Source organism: Chrysemys picta, chromosome 22 (assembly GCF_011386835.1).
Source record: "Chrysemys picta bellii isolate R12L10 chromosome 22, ASM1138683v2, whole genome shotgun sequence".
NCBI classification, from domain to species: Eukaryota; Metazoa; Chordata; order Testudines; family Emydidae; genus Chrysemys; species Chrysemys picta.
Window position 1 is genome coordinate 10,788,105 of NC_088812.1, and position 22,068 is coordinate 10,810,172.

At 46.9% G+C, this 22,068-nt stretch overlaps 1 protein-coding gene across 3 annotated transcripts in view; it reads right to left on the reverse strand.

Annotated features, from left to right (window-relative positions):
• Nucleotides 1-666: 666 nt before the first annotated feature.
• FAM186A (family with sequence similarity 186 member A) overlaps nucleotides 667-22,068 on the reverse strand; it is a 31,010-nt gene continuing 9,608 nt past the window's right edge. The window contains exons 2-7 of one of the 3 annotated variants that reach the window (XM_024110391.3): nucleotides 19,786-19,962; nucleotides 16,330-19,384; nucleotides 14,905-15,097; nucleotides 13,407-13,582; nucleotides 12,529-12,714; nucleotides 667-799 (exon numbers count right to left, since the gene is read on the reverse strand). In XM_024110391.3, coding sequence (XP_023966159.3) covers nucleotides 757-799; nucleotides 12,529-12,714; nucleotides 13,407-13,582; nucleotides 14,905-15,097; nucleotides 16,330-19,384; nucleotides 19,786-19,962 — 3,830 coding nt within the window. In that variant the 3' untranslated portion in view covers nucleotides 667-756. Of the gene's footprint in view, nucleotides 800-5,881; nucleotides 6,149-6,283; nucleotides 6,524-10,867; nucleotides 11,038-12,528; nucleotides 12,715-13,406; nucleotides 13,583-14,904; nucleotides 15,098-16,329; nucleotides 19,385-19,785; nucleotides 19,963-22,068 lie in introns of those variants that run through there. The other 2 variants (XM_065576557.1, XM_065576558.1) reach the window with 2 other exon arrangements.

Genomic DNA, 22,068 nt, shown 5'->3' on the forward strand with positions numbered 1-22,068 from the left:
CCAGGTCCTCTACTAAGGAATACATGACACAACCCCACACCTCTATGCAAATAAATGCAACTCTGATAGAGTGGCCAAGCAGGGCTAACAGAACAGAAGTACTTGTGGCACCTTAGAGACTAACAAATTTATTTGAGCATAAGCTCCTGTTCTTTTTGCGGATACAGACTAACACGGCTGCTACTCTGAAACAAGCAGGGCTAGGAGATCAGAACTCCTGAGTTCTAGCCTGGCTCTGCCATTGGTATTCCTCCCCTTATCAGTCACCTCAACCCACCAAAATGAGATAAAGCTTGCTATAGTCCAGCCCAAATCTATATCAAGCTAATGTTTGCCTGAAAAGCACAGCTTTTCACCTTGCCATTCAGTCCCTTTCACTATATAACCTCTTGATTTCAGTATATAGAGCACATGAATTTTGCTCTGTAACACACATGGGCAGAAGATGCAATTGTTTCTGTTGCAGCCCCTTATTCAGCTAATAAGAGAAGGCCCAGGGGGATGGAGGGGCACATTCCTGAGCAGGAACAGAAATTCAGTGGAAGGATTGGAGTTCAACGGAAGTTGAGAATTCAGTGGAACTCCCTTAGGAGCCTTTGACACTCCCAGCCTCAACAGACTGGAACATAAACTGCAGTCTTACAGTAAAGGCAAATGGCCATGAAATAAACACAAAAATATACTTTATTTGCTTTCTACATACATTTCTGTTGTGCATTAAACTGCATCTGGACTATCCTATATTTACATGGGTTTTTACTTGTGTCCATATATTTTCCATCTAGGAAGGTTCTGGATTCTAAAAAAAAAAAAAGAAGACAGGCTTATTGTTACAAAATACTAATTATTTAATAGCTATGCAGAGCCCAGGCCTGCACACCTGCTGCATCTAAAGTCAATGAGATTGTATGTATATAAGAACTAGGGGCATTAGTGACTGATATCTACAAACAAAAGGACCAATCCTGCAAAGTGTTGATTGACTGCAACACGGACTGGTTTATTTGGGTGCTAAGAACACTCAGCACCTCACAGAGTCAGGCCTTTAAATAGTATGGGATGGTCTAATGGTCACAGTGCAGGCCTGGACATTAGGAAATGGTGATGTCTAATCCTAGTGCTGACATCAACTCCCTTAGATACTTAGGGGTTGATTTTCAGAAATGCTGAGCACCTGCAGGTTCAGCTGGAGTTATGGGTGCTCAGCATTTCTGAAAATCAGGCTGTAACCTCTCTTGACTCTGTTTCTTCATTATTTTGATACCTTGACACTGTGGTAGGGGGTGTACTAGAAATTCATGAACAGATTCTGTGGATAAAGACAGATCTGTAAAACGGGGATAATACTTAACTGCCACACAGCGGGTGTGTGAGGATTAATAGGTTAATGTTTGCAAAGCACCTTGAAGATGAAAAGTGATAAGCCTTATTACATCTGGTGTGCACAGTAAATGAGAACACAGAACAGGATCCTGATCCCAGGCTGTAGCCATTAGGTACACAGCATCACTGAGGATATATCTACACAGCCTGTGGACTTGAGCCTCCCAGCCCAAGTCAACAGACATGGGCTAAAGGGGCTCACAATAGTGCTCTAAAAACAGCTGTGTAGTGAGTGTTTTGAAACTGTGGCTTGGGCAGGAGCTAAGGCCCTGAAGCCTAGGGAGAGTGAGTTTCAGAGCCTGAGCCACAACTTCAAAGTGCTGTTGTCTACACAGCTTTTTTTAGAGCGCTAGCATGAGACCCGGGCTGGGAGGCTCACTGCCATGGGCTGTAAAGACACACCTCGAATGTCACAGCAAATCAAGCTCTGAAAGGTATTTTAATCTCACAGAGCCAAATCTTACAGTTTACCGTGAACGGTCCCTTATAACATGTGCTAACTATTTATACTAAACTATCTATTCAATCTTGTATTTAGCTAGCACACTCTTAGTACCTTTCCCAGACTTGAAGAAGAGCTCTGTGTAGCTTGAGAGCTTGTCTCTTTCATCAACAGAAGTTGGTCCAATAAAAGATATTATCTCACCCACCTGACAATCTAAGGTCACACTCAGTCAGAAATCCCCTTGGTGTCCACTGGATGCCATGACAGAGCCAGACGGTAACATTTCACATGGTCTGCATATTTTGCTATCATTTCTTGTACTGTTTTTATTCCACTTAAATTTGCTTCTCTCTCATTCTTATGCACATGTCTCAGAGACACTGGTCAGTGAAACTTGCACTGAACTGTGCCAGCTGGAGCCCACAGCCTGTGCAGAAACCTAATCTCTTAAATGGACTTTAATTACTCAACTCACTGTAACTCAGGTCCTGTCCCCACTGAGAATTTATGATAATTGCAGGCAATATTCACAGACAGGCCAAGCACAGAAGGACAGGAGAGAGAGAGAGAGAGTGTGTGTGTAAAGTAAAAAACCTGGTCCTGAAATGCCTATTCAGTCTCCAGAGCTACAAATCTGCATCTTTCACCAACACAAAATCCACTGGATCCCAAATAACTCCGCAGTTCCTCCCAGTTTGCCCTCCAGCTTGTGGAATCCTTTCCTGCTCTACCACTATGTGAACATCTAACAGAGAAAAACCTCAGATTTCTTGCCCTGTAAAACCCACCTAAGAAGCACCACTTCCCTCTGCCCCTCCAGCTGGGTATGCAGAATGTCAGTGAGATTTGAGCATAGAAGCTAGGCATGTCTGTTTTTCTATTGTGTTTGCTTCTTGCAGCTGGTAAGATTCATTCCCAGTCCCACCAGACTGATACTCTCATTACCCTCAGAAGGTTTATCCACAGTTTTGTAATATGAGCATCAATATTGAAATAACTAGAATCAGGACCGGCTCCAGGCACCAGCTTCTCAAGCGGGTGCTTGGGGCGGCAGCTCCAGAGAGGGGCAGCACGTCCAGGTATTTGGCGGCAATTCGGCGGACAGTCCCTCACTCCGCCTGGGCCACCCGTACTTTCTTCACAAAAAGGGACGCTGATACAATGCGCAGTTTAAAGCCTTCAGCCGCACTGCCCATTAAACAGAATGCGTCTTTACTGCGCGTCAGTTTAATTTTCACATCCACTCCGTTTAACAAAAGTTTTTCTTGAAAAAACAGGTCGCTGTGTAAATGGCCCAGCAGCTCTACCATTCTGCTCTCGGCCGTCAGCTTTGCACGCCTCACAAACCCTAGATTCCCTCCATCCAACTCTGTTTCTTCATGTTGTCCAGCAGTGTCTTTGTAAAACAGGCCGGCGGAAAATTGCGTGGCGAAGGTGTCGTCGCTGTAATTGAGCACTGATTCTATAAAGGCCCTGTAAGGGTAACAGTTATTGTTTTGGCTTATGAAGCGGTCTCCCAGCGTGACATCTAACTGACTGAAAATAGAGGCCACGGGGTAATTCACCAGGCCCACTTCAGCGTCCACGGTGAGTTCAGTTCCGTCTCCTTTTACAATCTTGCAACACGGGTACAGCAGCGTGTTGTTTAAATCTATATAATCTATGCCATTCCCTGCTATAAAAAAGTAAATGGGGGCAGACTCCATAATGGCCGATAGAGGCGGCACCTCGATGTAGATGCTTTTCTCAATGCTGGTCTGCGTAGGGGCTATTTGAAACAAGTCTAGTTCGGATTTGGTGCACTCTTCAGACCCGCAGTGAACAAAAGCCATGTTGATTAAAATATGTCTCTTTTACCAGGCACAGTGCGTCTCCTCTTTCGCCCAGGCTTCCTCTTGGACTTTTGCTTATGGCTGGCCCAGCGCGTCAAAGCCTTTCTTTTAAAGGGTTTCAGGGGACCTGTGCGTTGAGTATTTCTCCTTCTCTTCCTCCTTTTAATGTACATCAGCCCCGATCCTTCCTGTGAAGCTGTATTCCCCACCTTCTCCAGAACAGCACGGGAGACATGACCTACCACATCTTTAGCTATGTTTTGAGCGGCGGTTTTTACGTGGGGTTTAATAATCTCTAGCGCCCTCCTCAAAAGCGGTACGGCTTTTCGAAAGAGGCTACGAAATATTCCACCCACACCCGCCCCGTACATCATGGGGGCCTCATGATATCCAGGAAGGGCGTATCCAGCCCGGGGTTTGTAACAGTTCCTGTAGATGGTGGGGTCATCATAATTTTTTGGGATCGCCATAATAGGGTTTTGCTTTTTTAGAAACCTCGCTCTCTCCGCGGCCGCACATGCAGCTTGACGATCACCTTGCCGAAGCGAAATGAGACATGTCTGTTCTGATCTGTCTTTATTTCAATGGTGATGGTGTCGATGTGGTGTTTACTGACAGGGACGTAATGAGGTTTGTCATAGGTGATGGTAACAAACTCATTGTTCCTTCCTCGGACAGGGATGCAGCGTAACAGGGGAACAGAAAAGTCCCCCACAAACTGGTGTTCTATGATATCCGTGTATAGATACAAGGAGTTAAAACCTCCTGTGATGTCTGCCGAGAAGGGGAATTTTTGAACGTTGCGTTTGTGGCCCAAACCCATCGTAGGATGAAATTCCACGTTGTAGCTCCAAAGGTGATTTCGAAAGGGGTGTCTTCGTTGATGGTATTCCAGCTGTGTGGGTATTGTATTTCCGCTAACCCCACCTCCCGGGCACCGGGAGATCCAAGGGCTTAATTAGCCGTATTGTAAAGTTCGAGATGGTGTTTTGGGGAAAAACTGCAGAGCTGGCATTGCTGGGCAAAGTAATGTAAAACCCACTGTCGCTCATTTTTTCTCTCTCTCTGTCTTTGCAGAAGGAATCTTTTTTTGTTCTTATCTAGATGTCACAGAGTTGAGAAACTTCCACCCAGCTGTTAAACTTATCGGGCCACCCCAACCATTTCACCAGTAGCTGCTTTTTTCTCCCTTTTCCTTTCTCTGCTAGAACTTTTTCAATCCTGTAAATCCTGTCTCGTTTGGGGTTTACTTTTTGTAATTTTTCAGGGTAAAAAGATCCAGTAACTGCCTCACCCTCGTAATCTTTTAAGCGGTATACAGGTCTCTGGCCCCTGGTTAAGGCTTCATCCACTATGAATATCTCATCGGTAAACGTTTGTTCATAACCTTTTTCAAAAAAGCCTTTGGTTTTAGATAGTCTCACGTGGTCACCTTTTCTAAAAGGGGCAACAACCGGTTTTATTTTAAAACCATCTCCGTAAACCATTTTCCATACCTTCAGAGAATTTGAAGGGTTAACATCAACGGGTCTGGTACGTATAGTTCTGTGAAAGCTCTGGTTGTAACTCTTTATAAAGTCAGGTAAGACGTCAATGTAGCGAAAGGTGTTATGGGCTGTAAAATATCTCCACATCCTAGTTTTTAAAGTTCTGTTAAATCGCTCCACAACCCCTGCTTTGACTTCATTATTGGTAACAAAATGGTGAACTCCATGCCACTTTAACAATCCACTTAAAGGTTTGTTTAAAAATTCTTTCCCCCGATCGGTTTGTAATTTTTGAGGCACGCGACCTTCACTGAAAATAGCTTTAAAGGCCTTGGATACCTCACCACTCGTCTTGTCTTTTAGGCCTAAGGCCCAGGCATATTTGGATGGAATGTCTATCACTGTTAAGATGTACTTAAAACCGCTGTTGTGTTTGGAGAACCGGTGCATATCCACCAAATCTGCCTGCCACTGCGCATCCACATCTGAAACAATGGTCTTGTTTCTTTTAAAACGTATTCGAGCCGGTTTGTGTAAAGTGTAAGCATCCTGGTCTGAAAGCCATGCTGTTACCTGTCTTCTGTTTAAAGTTTTACTATGCTTTCTGGCCGCTTGAAAAAGAGGGTTGACCCCGCTGAAGCTCCCAACTTCTCCGGGGCTGTAATATATTTTCTTTAACAGAGCCGTCTGTGTAGACATGACTGTTACTGGTATCGTCTTTTACTACCATGAGTATGAAAGGGGACACATTCATATTGACACATTTAAATAAGTTTTATTAATCGCCTGGTTTAACATGACCTTTTACAGTCACCTGTAAAAATGGATGCCATGACCCCAACCATAAGGTAGTCTCAGATGGTTCATTCTTCCATTTTGTCCTTTTCGGCTTGAGATCTGTGTCTCAGACATGAGCAAAAACAGCTGACGCACGATATGTTTACTCCCACAGGGCTTCCAAAGTGTAAGTTCTTAAAGGCCTCTAAAAAGGCATCGTCGACCTGTTGAGAGATTTTCAGAAAAGAAACCGTGTAAGCACCTCCACTGCTTGTTTTTTTTGTTAATTTACACAACCCCCAGTTCCTACCCCATTACCTACCCCTCCTCGACCGCCGCTGCTTATTCATTAATTTTACCTGAGCTCCGTCTTTTCCGTTTGCTTTATCCGCCGGTGCCTCCCCCGAGCCGCGATCGCCTTCCACCTCTGAGGGGGTGGACAAAGAGAGGCCGTCACGCTCATCGGGCTGCCTCACGAGGGTTTCGGGGTCAGGTTCCGACGTATCCATCAACGGCTGGGTCAAAGGGTCCTCCTCAGAACCGTTACTGATGTAGCGCTTTCTCCACACAAGTCCACACAAGTCCAAAGGTGGTCGGGCCTAAAACAAAGTTCTCACGGGGTTGGTGAAGGAGTCCATGTTTCCTCTCAGCAGCCTTTCCGCGATTTCGAAAACACATTTCCTTGGTAAGAGATGGCCGCCTCCTCTGTCTGGCGCTGGGACTTATGGGGCTGCACTCTGATTGGCGGAGGCCCTTGGGAGGAGTTCTTAGTGGGGTCACACGACTCACTTCTGGAGGGGTCACCCCAACCTGGAAGTCACCCTGATTGGTCAAAATCTCCTCTCGGGGCGGTCCTTTCGGGACGAAACTCCTCCTGATTGGTAGAGGGTGGTGGGGGGAGTTCTTAAGGGGTCACATGACACACCTTGCTTCCGGTCAGGTGGCACCTTGACCCCAGAAGTAATACCCCCACGGGGTGGGACTTCCGGTGACAGGTGGGAGGGACCAAGGGGTCAAGTGGCGGGGCATAAGGGGTCAAGGGGAGGGGTTAGGGTTTGATTGACGGTAGGGCCCTTATACTACTAATCTGTTTACTGCCACTTGAGGGTCCCCTGGTTATGCACCCAATGAGCACATTAGCTCTTTTGGCCACAGTGTCGCACTAGAAGCTCATGTTCAGCTGATTATCTCCACTACGAACCCCAAATCTTTTTTCAGAGTCACTGCTTCTCAGGATAGAGTCCTTCATCCTGTAAGTATGGCCTACATTTTTTGTTCCTAGATGTATACATTTACATTGGATTCTTCGACCATGGGATGGCGTTCCAGGAAGGAGGAGTGCTAGGCAGAGACGGGCTCCACCTAACGAAGAGAGGGAAGAGTATCTTTGCCAGCAGGCTGGCTAACCTAGTGAGGAGGGCTTTAAACTAGGTTCACTGGGGGAAGGAGCCCAAAGCCCTGAGGTAAGTGGGGAAATGGGATCCTGGGAGGAAGCACAAGCAGGAGAGCGCAAGAGGGGAGGACTCCTGTCTCATACTGAGAAAGAGGGACGATCGATGAGTTATCTTAAGTGCCTATACACAAATGCAAGAAGCCTGGGAAACAAGCAGGGAGAACTGGAAGTCCTGGCACAGTCAGGGAACTATGATGCGATTGGAATAACAGAGACTTAGTGGGATAACTCACATGACTGGAGTACTATCATGGATGGATATAAACTGTTCAGGAAGGGCAGGCAGGGCAGAAAAGGTGGGGGAGTTGCGTTGTATGTAAGAGAGGAGTATGACTGCTCAGAGCTCCGGTATGAAACCGCAGAAAAACCTGAGAGTCACTGGATAAAGTTGAGAAGTGTGAGCAACAAGGGTGATGTCGTGGTTGGAGTCTGCTATAGACCACCAGACCAGGGGGATGAGGTGGATGAGGCTTTCTTCTGGCAACTAGCAGAAGTTGCTAGATCGCAGGCCCTGGTTCTCATGGGAGACTTTAATCACCCTGATATCTGCTGGGAGAGCAATACAGCAGTGCACAGACAATCCAGGAAGTTTTTGGAAAGTGTAGGGGACAATTTCCTGGTGCAAGTGCTGGAGGAACCAACTAGGAGCAGAGCTTTTCTTGACCTGCTGCCCACAAACAGGGAAGAATTAGTAGGGGAAGCAAAAGTGGATGGGAACCTGGGAGGCAGTGACCATGAGATGGTCGAGTTCAGGATCCTGACACAAGGAAGAAAGGAGAGCAGCAGAATACGGACCCTGGACTTCAGAAAAGCAGACTTTGACTCCCTCAGGGAACAGATGGGCAGGATCCCCTGGGAGAATAACATGAAGGGCAAAGGGATCCAGGAGAGCTGGCTGTATTTTAAAGAATCCTTATTGCGGTTGCAGGAACAAACCATCCCCATGTGTAGAAAGAATAGTAAATATGGCAGACGACCAGCTTGGCTAAACAGTGAAATCCTTGCTGATCTTAAATGCAAAAAAGAAGCTTACAAGAAGTGGAAGATTGGACAAATGACGAGGGAGGACTCTAAAAATATTGCTCAGGCATGCAGGAGTGAAATCAGGAAGGCCAAATCACACTTGGAGTTGCAGCTAGCAAGAGATGTTAAGAGTAACAAGAAGGGTTTCTTCAGGTATGTTAGCAACAAGAAGAAAGTCAAGAAAAGTGTGGGCCCCTTACTGAATGAGGGAGGCAACCTAGTGACCGAGGATGTGGAAAAAGCTAATGTACTCAATGCTTTTTTTGCCTCTGTCTTCACAATCAAGGTCATCTCCCAGACTGCTGCACTGGGCAGCACATTATGGGGAGAAGGTGACCAGCCCTCTGTGGAGAAAGAAGTGGTTCGGGACTATTTAGAAAAACTGGACACAAGTCCATGGGGCCGGATGCGCTGCATCCAAGGGTGCTAAAGGAGTTGGCGGATGAGATTGCAGAGCCATTAGCCATTATTTTTGAAAACTCATGGCAATCGGGGGAGGTCCCAGATGACTGGAAAAAGGCTAATGTAGTGCCCATCTTTAAAAAAGGGAAGAAGGAGGATCCGGGGAACTACAGGCCAGTCAGCCTCATCTCAGTCCCTGGAAAAATCATGGAGCAGGTCCTCAAGGAATCAATTATGAAACACTTAGAGGAGAGGAAAGTGATCAGGAACAGTCAGCATGGATTCACCAAGGGGAAGTCGTGCCTGACTAACCTAATTGCCTTCTATGATGAGATAACTGGCTCTGTGGATGAGGGGAAAGCAGTGGATGTGTTATTCCTTGACTTTAGCAAAGCTTTTGATACGGTCTCCCACAGTATTCTTGCCGCTAAGTTAAAAAAGTATGGGCTGGATGAATGGACTGTAAGGTGGATAGAAAGCTGGCTAGATCGTCGGGCTCAATGGGTAGTGATCAACGGCTCCATGTCTAGTTGGCAGCCGGTTTCAAGCAGAGTGCCCCAAGGGTCGGTCCTGGGGCCGGTTTTGTTTAATATCTTTATTAATGATCTGGAGGATGGTGTGGACTGCACTCTCAGCAAGTTTGCAGATGACACTAAACTAGGAGGCGTGGTAGATACACTAGAGGGTAGGGATCGGATACAGAGGGACCTAGTCAAATTAGAGGATTGGGCCAAAGAAAACCTGATGAGGTTCAACAAGGACAAGTGCAGAGTCCTGCACTTAGGACGGAAGAATCCCATGCACTGCTACAGACTAGGGACCGAATGGCTAGGTAGCAGTTCTGCAGAAAAGGACCTAGGGGTCACAGTGGACGAGAAGCTGGATATGAGTCAACAGTGTGCTCTTGATGCCAAGAAGGCTAACGGCATTTTGGGCTGTATAAATAGGGGCAGTGCCAGCAGATGGAGGAACGTGATCGTTCCCCTTTATTCGACATTGGTGAGGCCTCATCTGGAATACTGTGTCCAGTTTTGGGCCCCACACTACAAGAAGGATGTGGAAAAATTGGAAAGAGTCCAGCGGAGGACAACAAAAATGATTAGGGGTCTGGAGCACATGACTTATGAGGAGAGGCTGAGGGAACTGGGATTGTTTAGTCTCCAGAAGAGAAGAATGAGGGGGGATTTGATAGCAGCCTTCAACTACCTGAAGGGGGGTTCCAAAGAGGATGGAGCTCGGCTGTTCTCAGTGGTGGCAGATGACAGAACAAGGAACAATGGTCTCAAGTTGCAGTGGGGAAGGTCCAGGTTGGATATTAGGAAACACTATTTCACTAGGAGGGTGGTGAAGCACTGGAATGCGTTACCTAGGGAGGTGGTGGAGTCTCCTTCCTTGGAGGTTTTTAAGGCCCGGCTTGACAAAGCCCTGGCTGGGATGATTTAGTTGGGAATTGGTCCTGCTTTGAGCAGGGGGTTGGACTAGATGACCTCTTGAGGTCCCTTCCAACCCTGATATTCTATGATTCTATGATTTAGCCATATTTAAAGGCATATTGTTTGCTTGAGCCCAGCTTGATCACTCTATATCAGTGACCTGTCCCCTTCATTATTTACCACTCCCCCAATTTTGGTGTCATCTGCAAACTTTCAGTGATGATTTAATGTTTTCTTTCAGGTTATTGATACAAATGTTAACTGGAGTAGGGCCAAGAAGATCTTGGCACTTTTCACAAGAGTCAGGGTTTCCCAAACATTTCCCAAGCCCCACACCTGATGCTACAAAAACAACAAGGAGTCTGGTGGCACCTTAAAGACTAACAGATTTATTTGGGCATAAGCTTTCGTGAGTAAAAACCTCACTTCAAGACTCTATGCATCCGAAGAAGTGAGGTTTTTACTCACGAAAGCTTATGCCCAAATAAATCTGTTAGTCTTTAAGGTGCCACCAGACTCCTTGTTGTTTTTGTAGATACAGACTAACACGGCTACCCCCTGATACATGACACCTGATGCTGTACAGCCTGACTGCTGCCCTCCACCCCAAAGGTGACTGGATTCTATGGGTACTGTGGCCGTACGGTTTGTAAACAATGTTTGGATAAAAGGCACTCGGTGAATGTTGGAGAAGGTGAGCCCAGTTCTGCTGTTTTCTTCCAGAGGTACTTTCCACTCAACTCCCTTGCATCCTTGAATCATCAGATCAGTTTAAATGAGTAAATGTAATGAGATTCCATGCCTGTGTGTGTAGCAATTAAACAAGGTTAAAGGTTGGGGATACAAATTCAATGCAGGCAGTGTCATTCTGAACACAAGAATGCTTTAAGCTTTGTGTGACTAAACAGTGACACCTACAGGCCACTCATGAACGGAGACAGGAAGGGAGATTAACTCAACTCTCTAGCCCAGACAAAGGTAGCAGCAATGTGACCACAAATCATGAGAGATAAGGGTCACATTTTCACCCTATATCATCTGCTGCTTTGGCCCTGGATTCAACGAGCATCTCTACTTCTCTGTGAGCGGGGAAAGTTTTTTTTATCATATTCCTACCTAGCCTTAGGGGTTTGCCCTGTGGTCTTTGGCTTGCTATGGGGAGGGGTAGAAGTGCCATGGTAGCCAAAGTGACATTGATCAGCACAGAAGGAGGCAGAGAGGCTAGGTTGGCTGTAGAGGAGACAGTTCTGAAGCCCAAAGCCCCACAACTCTCTGGATTTGCGTGAGCATAGCTGGTCATTTTAATCCATTCAAACTTTTTAGATCTTGAGGGTCATGGGGAACAAATGGCTTGCCTTTCTCAGCTAAAAAAATGCGGCAATTCATCACATTTTGGGGTGCTCCTCCCCCATTCACAGGAATGAGTCTTGTCCCCTGCTCAGGTAGCTTTGAGCACAACCAGCAGGAGCCAGGACCAGCAGCATGTGAACCTGCAGCAACAGGCTGTGCAGAAGTTCTAAGAAATTCCTGGAAGAAGGAAACATCAGCACTCTGCCAAAGCTTTTGGCAGGGGGGAGAAACACACACACCGAGCTGGCAGGGCACAGCAACATCTGGCTGTGGGGGAACACAAGCAGTGTGGTGTGGACGAGAGGTGGATACGCAGGCCATGTGGTGGGGAGCTAGCTGGGCTGTTATTAATATGTAATGCTAAGGTAATTTTGTTAGCTCAGTGTGCACCCATTACTCCTGGTTACTCTGATAGGTGTATCCATGTGCAAGTATCAAGGGAACTCTTACATCTCTAATGTTGTGTCTGAAAATAATATTTTGGCCTTCTTCTTGGCTTCCACTCATAGCACATTTGCATCTTGCCTCCCTCCTCTCCCCCAAAGGCCCTCTCTCACCTTCCTTTGCCTACCCCCTCAAATACAGCTCTTTCTGCAGCATAAAACCCAAGAGACCAAGTGGCTTCAGTCAAAAAAGAAATCCCATTCAGCATGCAGAGAGGTGTAGGAAGGTCTAATGGTTAGAGCACCTGGATGGGCATCACAAGAGCTGGGTTCTATTTCAGGCTCTGATACTGACTTGCTTTTCCCTCTGTGCCTCATTTCCCCCATCTGTAAAATGGGAATACAGATGTTTCCCTAACTCACCCGGAAGTTTAACTCATTAATATTTGCAAAGCTTGGTGAGGTCTTTGGAAAGAGGGAATTAGAGATTGACACAGTCATATTATTATAACATGGTTCGTCCTGCAGACTGAAGTAAATTAAAATGTAAGGCTGCTTACCGTGTCTGTAGAGACTTAAGGGGTTTGCTCCTAACTGAGCTCACGTCCAGTTCCAGAAATCTAGGGATATCTGGGAAACCAGCCTGGGACCAGAGCAGGGACACATGGGGTTTTGGAACGATAGGAAAACTGTGAGAGATGACATCGGTCCTCCATACTGACTCTATCTGGTCACAAACCTGCTCACTGCAGGAGCACAAGAACGCAGTCATTTGGAAGCAATAAAAACTACTCAGCTACAAACCTATTAACACAGTAATGTGATGGGCCAAGCCAATGGGCTCCTGACTCAACCCAGAACGTACAAACAAGTGCTAAAGCTAAGCATTTAAACCCATATTTAAGTACCGACGTAAGTGGCCCAGTGTTCTGAGAACTTCAGTGGGAGATGGAAGTGAGAAGTGCCTCTCCGGATTAGACTCCAAAGGGAGTTTGCTTGAGTCAATGACAGGACTTGGCTCAGTAGCAATTGAGGGTGCTCAGCAGGATTGGGCTTCAACTGGTGGTTGACTGCCCTGGAGACTGAAGTCCTCTGCGTAGCCACAGAGCAAGTACAGAGAGGAAGGGAAAAGCTGAAACAGCCAAGATGGGAACACAGGGTATGTCTTACTCTGGCTGGAGGTCTTGAAAGAGGGAAGACAGTGAAAAGGGGGAGAGGCCAAGTGGAATGCTGGGGCTCTTGGAGTTTGATTCTGGTAGAAGTTGAGCACCCTCAAAAGTCAGTGAGAGTTGTAGGTGCTCAGCCTCTTAGATGAAGCAACCAGCACCTTACAGGATCACCATAAGGAGGACCTGAGCATCAGACCACAATTTGGGGCTGTAGCAAGGCAGGGTGTGTTAATAAGGGCTGCGTGGAACATTTTCAGACCCCCATATACCTGACTCCAGCTGGATACATAAAGTCTCTGACTTTCTTCACACTTGCCAGGGGGCTTGGATAGCCAGGGGATTTGGATCTGGCATGGGCTGAGGACGGGAACTCCTTCATTTCATCCACTGCTTTGATCACGAGTGGGGATGGGCTGTTGAGGTGGAGTTCAGAGCTCAGGCGGAGCTAATGGAACAACAAAGAAAAGGAGCTGTCCTCCTGCTGCCAGTGCTTCCCCTCTCCCTTCTCTCGCTCACATTCAGAAATAACCTGACTGAAATCAAAAGGGGCTACAGGGATAAAACTGGGTTAGGGGAGAGGAGAATCAGGTCCAATTAATCTGTACACTGGTAATAATAATAAATAATAATAATAATATCTAAATCCTCTGCCAGTAGGAGTTTGTCTGAGTAAGAACATAAGGATTGGAGTTCGTAATCATTAGTAAAAGAATAGTAGAGATATTATAGTAATTATAGGCAAGTACCAAAGAGACAGTCCCTGCCCCAGAGAGCTCACAATCTAGCTATTAGGATGCAACAGGTGGACACAGCAGACAAATGGGGTGGGGAGCAGATTTGATGGGACGAGGGAACAATAAAACAAAGGTTAGCATAAAATAAAAGCAGAAGCCTTAGTTCGCCACTTGCCTAACCAATGCCAGGTGACAGTGATATTTAGGCATCATGGCAGAGGTAGGTTTTATGGAGGGATTTCAAAGAGGAGAAGGTGACACTTTAAATTTTTTTTACAGGGATTTATTAATTATTTCAAATCCCAGAAAGCTGTCAAGCACCCACAACTCCTGTTGGCTTTTCTGGAGGCTACAGGCAGTTAGCATGCTACTCAGTATCAGGCATAGTAACATTTTGCCTTTCTCCAGCTCCTTTCAATTGAAGGCAAAGTATTTATCTGGCCTCCATTACCATAGTACCTGAGCACCTAACAATCTTTAATGTATTCGTCCTCTGAGCACCCCTGTAGGGTAGTTATTATCCTGTTTGCAAATGGGTATCTGAGGCACAGCGATGCTAAGTGACTTGCCCAAGGTCACCCAGGAAGTCTGTGGCCGAGCAGGGACTTGAACCAAGTCTGAAACTAGTACCCTAATGTCCGGACCAGCCCTCTTCTTTGCAACCACAATTGATCCTCAACACCTTTCCCACTCCCTGGAAGACTAGGATTCAAGGACAGATGGGAAATATCAGTAAAGGTGACATCCACTCTTGTGCAGACAGTCAGAGCAAGGCTGATGCATTACTTAAGTCCCACTTATGCCCTTTGGGCCTTTGGCATAGGCCTTGTGCTGGCATTTCTGCACAGGGGAAATTTCACCCTAGCCCCTTAAACACTGTTTTTCTGTCTTGTTATCCCATTGGATATTTCTAATTTTAGAAACAAAAGTGACCAATAAAAACCAAGGGCCACACTCTTCTCTTGGTTATGCCAGTCATGTCAGCAGGATCATCTGTGGGAACCAAGAAGAGAACTTCGCCCCGAAAGCTCACCTGGGCAAACAAGGAAATCATCTTGCCAAGGCAGTGTCGACGTGCCTGCTCTGCTGTTTTCTGTTTGGCCACCCAGCACTGTAGCACCTTTTTCCGGTAAGCATCCACCCTCTCCACATATGTATACAAGTTCCGGACCTCAGCACCATCATTTACAGCTCTGGCAGCGTCCAATCTGGACATTAAGGTTTGTCTTGGAATAGAAAGAAAAGGAATTAAATTATGAGAAATGTTTCTTCTCCACTATAGAACCTATTTACATAGTTTGATGTGTGTTGTGTTAGCAGGGGAGTGGGGAAGGATATGCAAACTGAGGGGTGCTTTGGATGTAAGGTTCTATCTAGCCATACATCCAGCCATCTCAGTTTTTCTAATGCCCTATTATCTTAATTTCTAGATGTTGAAGTACCTCGTTTGCATCTCTTTTAATTAGAGATGGTCCAGACCACAACCCTGTATCCAAGACTTTTGACCTTTGGGGTGTTTGAAATCCAAACCCAAGGGCTGTGGCTTGAGTTCATCACTACCTTTTTTCCAAAATTCACGGTTCAGGGTGGGATGAATGGTTCTGGCTTTGACCCATCTGTAATTTTGAGGCCAGGTTTTTCTGTCAGATCTGTACAAAGGATCTCAGCCCTGATATTTCGGAGCATGGAAACCCCACTCACATCACTAGGTGATGAGACCATATGTAGTTTCCTTTGTGCTGCTTTGAGCCTTTATCTTCCAACCCTCCAAAAATAAATAAATAAATAAATAAATAAAGTTGATAAGCTAATTTGATTGATTTTGGGACAAATCCCAAGAGGCACCAACCACCCAGAACTGCCATAGAAGTAAAGGAGATGGTCTGTCTATTGCTGAGCTAGGGCCAAATCCCGAGAGATGCTGAGCACACTTTGCACAATCCTGTTCTGACTGAGATCAGTGAGAGTTTGACCACTGAGCTCAATAGAAGCAGACTACACATGCTCAGCACCAGTCAGGATCTGATCCACTGGACCCCATCCTGGCTGCCCTGAGGAACTGCCGAACAAAGAGGCTGCAAAGCAGCTGTCCTTTGGAGAATACCCTGGTGCAAGACGTTATTTGAGCCCTTTCACAAAAGCCCCAGGTGGAGGGATATTCCAGGGTGTGTTTGTGTGTGTGGCATGTCATGGAAGGGAGGGGGCATGAACTAGGTGTGTCTGCACCTTACTTATTCCCCAGCTGCCACAAGGCCTGTGGTCTGAGTAAGGCCTTAGTAAGGACCTCAGGATTTGTCCCATTGGCTTCAATAGGAATTTTGCCTGTGTAAAGACTGAGCAAAGTCTTGCTCTCATTGAACTCAATGGACAGGCTCACATTGGCTTTGATGGCAGCAGAACAGGTCCTTAGCAAGGATTTGGCCCCACATGGATAACAGTAGTCTGCATATGTTGGTACCTGACATGCTGGAGGTGGCAGAAGGAGATGTATTTGTGGAAGAGGAGAGCCAGCCTCTCAACATCAGTGTGCAGGGTCTCAGTGATAACCTCCTTCGCCTGCATGTGCAGGTGTGGGGGTAGTCTGCACTTTTGGGTCGCCTGCCCCAGCAGCACCAAGTTCTCCCTCTGAGCCTCCACATCCACCCAGTACCGCTTCTCTGACATGCTGGAGGGCACCAAGCTCTTCCCTTTGGGCTTCTGAGCCAGCGTCGGGAGCCAGCTAGTCTCCTCAGCAGACTGAGCTTGAGAGTGCAGGGATACTTTGCTCTGAGTGGGAGCCATTTGCTGGGTAGAAGGCTTGAAATAGTCATACAGTAGCACCTCTTCCTTTGCAATGTCTCTCCTTGCCCTGAGTGGGATCTGTTTTGTCAAGTGTTCCAGGGTCCCAGGCTCTCTGCTCCGGGGAACTGTTTTAGGCCTTGGGATCAGGTACTGCTCCTGCTGCATCTGTTTTTGCAGCAGCTCTTGCTGTTCATGCAACTGCTGTAGCTGCTCCTGCCACTGCTGCTGCCATAGCCTCTCCTGCTCCTGCTGCTTCACCTCCTGCTGCTGCCACTGCCTCAGCTGAAGGTCATGTTCCTCCTGCTCCTGCTGCCACAACTGACGCTGCTTCTCCTGCTCCTCCACCTGCTGCTGCCAGTGCCTTGCCTGCTCCTGCTGCTCCACCTCCTGCTGCTGCCACTGCCTCAGCTGAAGGTCATGTTCCTCCTGCTCCTGCTGCCACAACTGACGCTGCTTCTCCTGCTCCTCCACCTGCTGCTGCCAGTGCCTTGCCTGCTGCTCATGCTCTTGCTCCTCCTGCTGCCACAATTTCAGATGCTCCTCCTGCTGCTCCCGCTGCTGCTGCTGCTGCTCCCTCTCATGCTGCTGCCACAGCCTCTGCTGCTCCTCCTCCTGCTGCCGCCACAGCCTCTGCTGCTCCTCATGCTTTTCCTGCTGCTCTTCCTGCCACTGCTGATAGAGCCTCTGCTGCTGCTCCAGCTGCTGCTGCCTCAGTCTCTGCTCCTCTGCTTGTTCCTCCAGCTGCTTCTTCCACTGCGTTTGCTCCTCTTCCTGCCCTTCCTGCAGTGGCTCCTGCTGTGGCTGCAGCTCCTCAAACTGATGCTCTTCCTGCTGCTCCACCTCTACCTTCTCCTTTACCCCTTGCAGCTGCTGCTGGAGCTGCTCCTCAGGCTGTGGTGACGGCCATTGCATCTGATACTGCTGCTCCTTCTGTACCTTCTTAAACCATTCCTCTTCCTTCTCCTGCCATTGCTCCTGCTGTTGTCGCTGCCATTGCTGCTGCCATTGCTTGGGAAATTGAAAATGTGCTGAGATATTAGGTTCCTTCAACAGGGCTGCAGGGAGTCCCCATTGTGAGATCCCAGGAACTTTGGACTCCAAAAAGGAACTGTCAGGGTCACTCAACTGGATGGAGGGACCAGGAACTTCTTTCCCTGGAATGAACATTCCAGGAAGAGCCTCCAAGGGTGGCTTTGCCTCCTCCTCACGCTCTTCAGTCAACTCCAGGCTCCTTGGAAGCTTCTGCTCCTCTAAGCTGCTGGAATATTTTATCTTCATTTTTGAGAAGAATTCTTCCAGTTTCCTCTCCAAGGCCATGTAGAGCCTTTGGGCTTCTGGGTCCTTGGGCAGCATCCTCTCTGCTTGTCTCTTCCCAGGAGAGGGACATTTCCATAGCTTCTCCGTCTTCTGCTCCAGATAAGCCAGGATAGCTGAATTAAACCCATACAGTGCAGTGGATGGGTCCAGCATGCTTCTGCTGATAGGGCTCTGAGATATTTTTGTATGTGTCTCCTCAGTGTCCAGGCTTTCCTTCCTCCTCCTCTGCTTTCCTTTCCTAGAGACCCCTTGGCATGGGAGCTCTGTTGGGGATGGGAGCCTTTCCATTTCTTCTTCACTGTCAGCCTTGAGCTCATGATCATCTGGCAGGATCTCATGCCACTCACCAGTGACATCTTCAACAACTTCCTGGGTTCCACCCAGGAGGTTCACATCCCATTTGTCAGCAGCCTCTGTTTGCTCACTGTCCAGAGGTTGTTCATGCCATCTTCCAGCCAGGTCTCCTGAAGTCTCTTCTTGTTTTTCCACTGGGATGACTGCATCCCATTTGACAACAGTGTCTTGAGTTCTCTCTACTGGGGCTTTCTGTGCCTTCTGTTTGTCACTGGTGTCTTCACCTCTCTCTGTCGAGACTTTCAGTGCTGGCTTTTTATCTAGAAGCTTTGCATCCTGTTTGTCACTGGTGCCTTCACCTCTCTCTACCAAGACTTTCTGTAATAGCTTTTTATCTAGAAGCTTTGCATCCTGTTTGTCACCGGTGTCTTCTGTTCTCTCTACCAATGGTCTCTGAAACAGCTTTTTATCTGGTATCTTTGCCTCCCTTTTCCCACTGGGGGATTTAGCAAGGGCTGCCTGGGATTTTTCAGCTGACAGCTTCGCATCCTTTTCCCTACTCAGATGTTTATCATCTTCCTGGGATTTCCTTTCATAAGAAGCCCTGACCCCAAATTTCATGTCTCTTAAAGACGGTTCTGTCTTTACTGCTGCTTTTTCCTCCACCTTGTGCAGTTCTTTTTGCATTGCCTCATTTGCTATGAAAAGCATCTTGTATTTGTGTTCAGTGCTTTGGACTTGAGCCTCCAAAGATGCCTTTTTCTCATTAAGCACCTGTACTTCCTTTTGAAGGTTCACATACTGAACTTCCTGCTTCCTGGACTCCTGGGATGCTAAGGTATCATACTTTGCTTGCAGGCCACGGAACTGTTTGGTTAGCAGAGTGAAGGCTTTGGTGAGATTGGCCACCATTGTCACTATATATTTAACAACAACAACTTCTGCTTTGTTGAACAGTGTTGACCCTACAAATTCCTGTAACATGGTAAGGAGCTCAGAAGTCCTGGAGAAAGTTACAGATTCATCTTCTAGCATTTGTTCAGGGCTCAAGGGCTGGGCTTCCTGAGGTTTCTGTGCAACTTTTTCTCGCCATGCTCTCCACATGCCAGTTTTGGGAACAACTGGGAAAGTTAGACACACAAAGAAAAAGAATTAGGGTCTATAATGAAATGAAGGATGGTCCTATGGTTAAGGCTCTGGGACAAAACTCAGAAGATCTGGGTCCAATGTATGGCTCTGCCACAAACTCTCTGTGCGACATTAGGCTAGATTCTTCACTGCTCAGTCCCCCATATTTAAAATGGGGATAATAATCCTTTCTGTATCTAGCCCGTCTACTTAGTTTGCCTCTGACTGGGAAAACACTTCGGGGTGCTCTCAATAAAGCATATTGAAATGCCTCATGCTTGAAGGTCACTTTTGAAAATCTGGCTGCATATGGATCAAACCTTTGTTCCTCCAAATTAATCAGAAATATTATTTTTTCCCTCTTTTCTTATTCCAAAATATTTGAAACACATACTTGATTTCCCCCTCTTTTTCCTTCTGTGTTCCACAAGAGGTGTGCAGAGATTGATTAGCTGCATTATACACCCTTCTGTATAATCAAGGGAAGTCAGCAGCTTGGTCTCCATATCACTGACCCACTGGACAGTGGGGGTGTCTCCTACTTGTTCTTTGCCTTCTGACAACATTTCACCTTGAAAAGAGCCAAAGCAAAAAGGGGAATGAAGCTCACATTAATTACCTTCCAGCAGAAAATCAAACCCTTATTAAATGACACAAAAGATCTCAGCCTGATGGTTAGCAATTTATATGTGACATGTCTACAGCCAGGTGTGAGATGGAGTCTTAGGGCGTTCAGTAAGGGCCTCTGAGAGGGCTAAGGAGGTGGGCAAGCGGGTGTCTCCCCTTGTTGGTGACAAGGAGGTGGGGATCATGTTTGGGGACAATGTGTGTGACAGCTATTAAAAACTAATATAACACATCTTAGATCCTTCAGTGGAGACCATGAGCGCAAATCACCTGATTCCTGGTATTCTAAAGGTTAGATTCAAGATGGTCCTGTAAATCAGACTCCCCCACTATATACCTGCAGGGTTTGAGCAGAGATGGGTGTGACAATTGGAGTCCAGACACCCCATGGGGAGAACAAGAAGTTTAACCCCCCAAAATAAGCATTTAAATCAACTGACTGTATACTGTCATTGTACTATAAAAATATACCAAGTAAGGTTTTGATAAAACTTGTAATGTTCTGAATTTGATGGTCATTATGAGATATGTATATAGACCATGATTATTAATATACATATGTGTATACACAGAAAATTGTAAATTGGAACTGTGGGGAACTTTAGCATGGCCTCAAAACAGGGCGATGAAGCAATCAGGCAGGGATAGGCTACCTCCCAAGCCAGTTGCTTACATTATACCAGCTTCAAGTACCTATCCGTTGTCCAGCCCAGGAAAGGAAAATGGTAGACCATTAAAGTTAATGGAAAGATATTGAGACAACTGGGAATTTCCCTAGTCTGAATAACCAGGAATCACCATAGTCTGAGGCCTGGTCTACACTAGGAGGTTATGTCGAATTTAGCAGCATTAATTCGAATTAACCCTGCACCTGTCCACACAACGAAGCTATTTATTTCGACATAGACGTCTCTTTAAATCGATTTCTGTACTCCTCCCCGACGAGGGGAGTAGCGCTAAATTCGACATAGCCATGTCGAATTAGGGTAGGTGTGGATGGAATTCGACGCTAATAGCTCCGGAAGCTATCCCACCTCTGGACAACAGTCCGAGCTTGGATGCTCTGACCAGCCACCAGCCACACAGGAAAAGACCCGGGAAAATTTGAATTTCTTTTCCTGTCTGGCCAGTTTGAATCTCATTTCCTGTTTGGACATCGTGGCGAGCTCAGCAGCACTGGCAACGATGCAGAGCTCTCCAGCAGAGGTGACCATGCAATTGCAGAATAGAAAGAGGGCCCCAGCATGGACTGATCGGGAAGTCTTGGATCTGATCGCTGTGTGGGGCGATGAGTCCATGCTTTCGGAGCTGCGATCGAAAAAACGGAATGCGAAGATCTACGAGAAGATTTCAAAAGCCATGACGGAGAGAGGATACAGCCGGGATGCAATGCAGTGCCGCATGAAAATCAAGGAGCTGAGACAAGGGTACCAGAAGACCAAAGCGTCAAACGTACGCTCCGGATCCCAGCCCCAGACATGCTGTTTCTACAAGGCACTGCATTTCATTCTAGGTGTGGCCGCCACCACTACCCCACCACTGTCCGTGGACTCTGACGATGGGGTATTGTCGACGGCCGCTTCCTCGGAGATGTTCGCAGATGGGGAAGATGAGGAAGGAGATGAGGAGGATGAGGCAGTTGACAGCACTTTCAACGCTCATTTCCCCGACAGCCAGGATCTCTTCATCACCCTCACGGAGATCCCCTACCAACCCTTCCAAGGCGGTAACCCGGACCGTGAATCAGGGGAAGGATCAGTAGGTAAGTGTTTTAAACATTTATTTTGAACAGAATAGGAATGGTATCTTAACAATGGATTTTTCATGATTAGTTTGCCCTAGGCGCTTTAGTTTTTAGTCCTTGCCAGTGCAGCTACTGGAAAATTCTGTCAATATGTCCGGGGATAGAGCAGAAATCCTCCTGGAACATCTCCACAAAGCTCTCCTGGAGGTATTGTGAAAGCCTTTGCATCAGGTTCCTGGGACGAGCGGCCTTATTGCACCCTCCATGGTAGGAAACTTTTCCGCGCCAGGCTAGCAGCCTCACAAT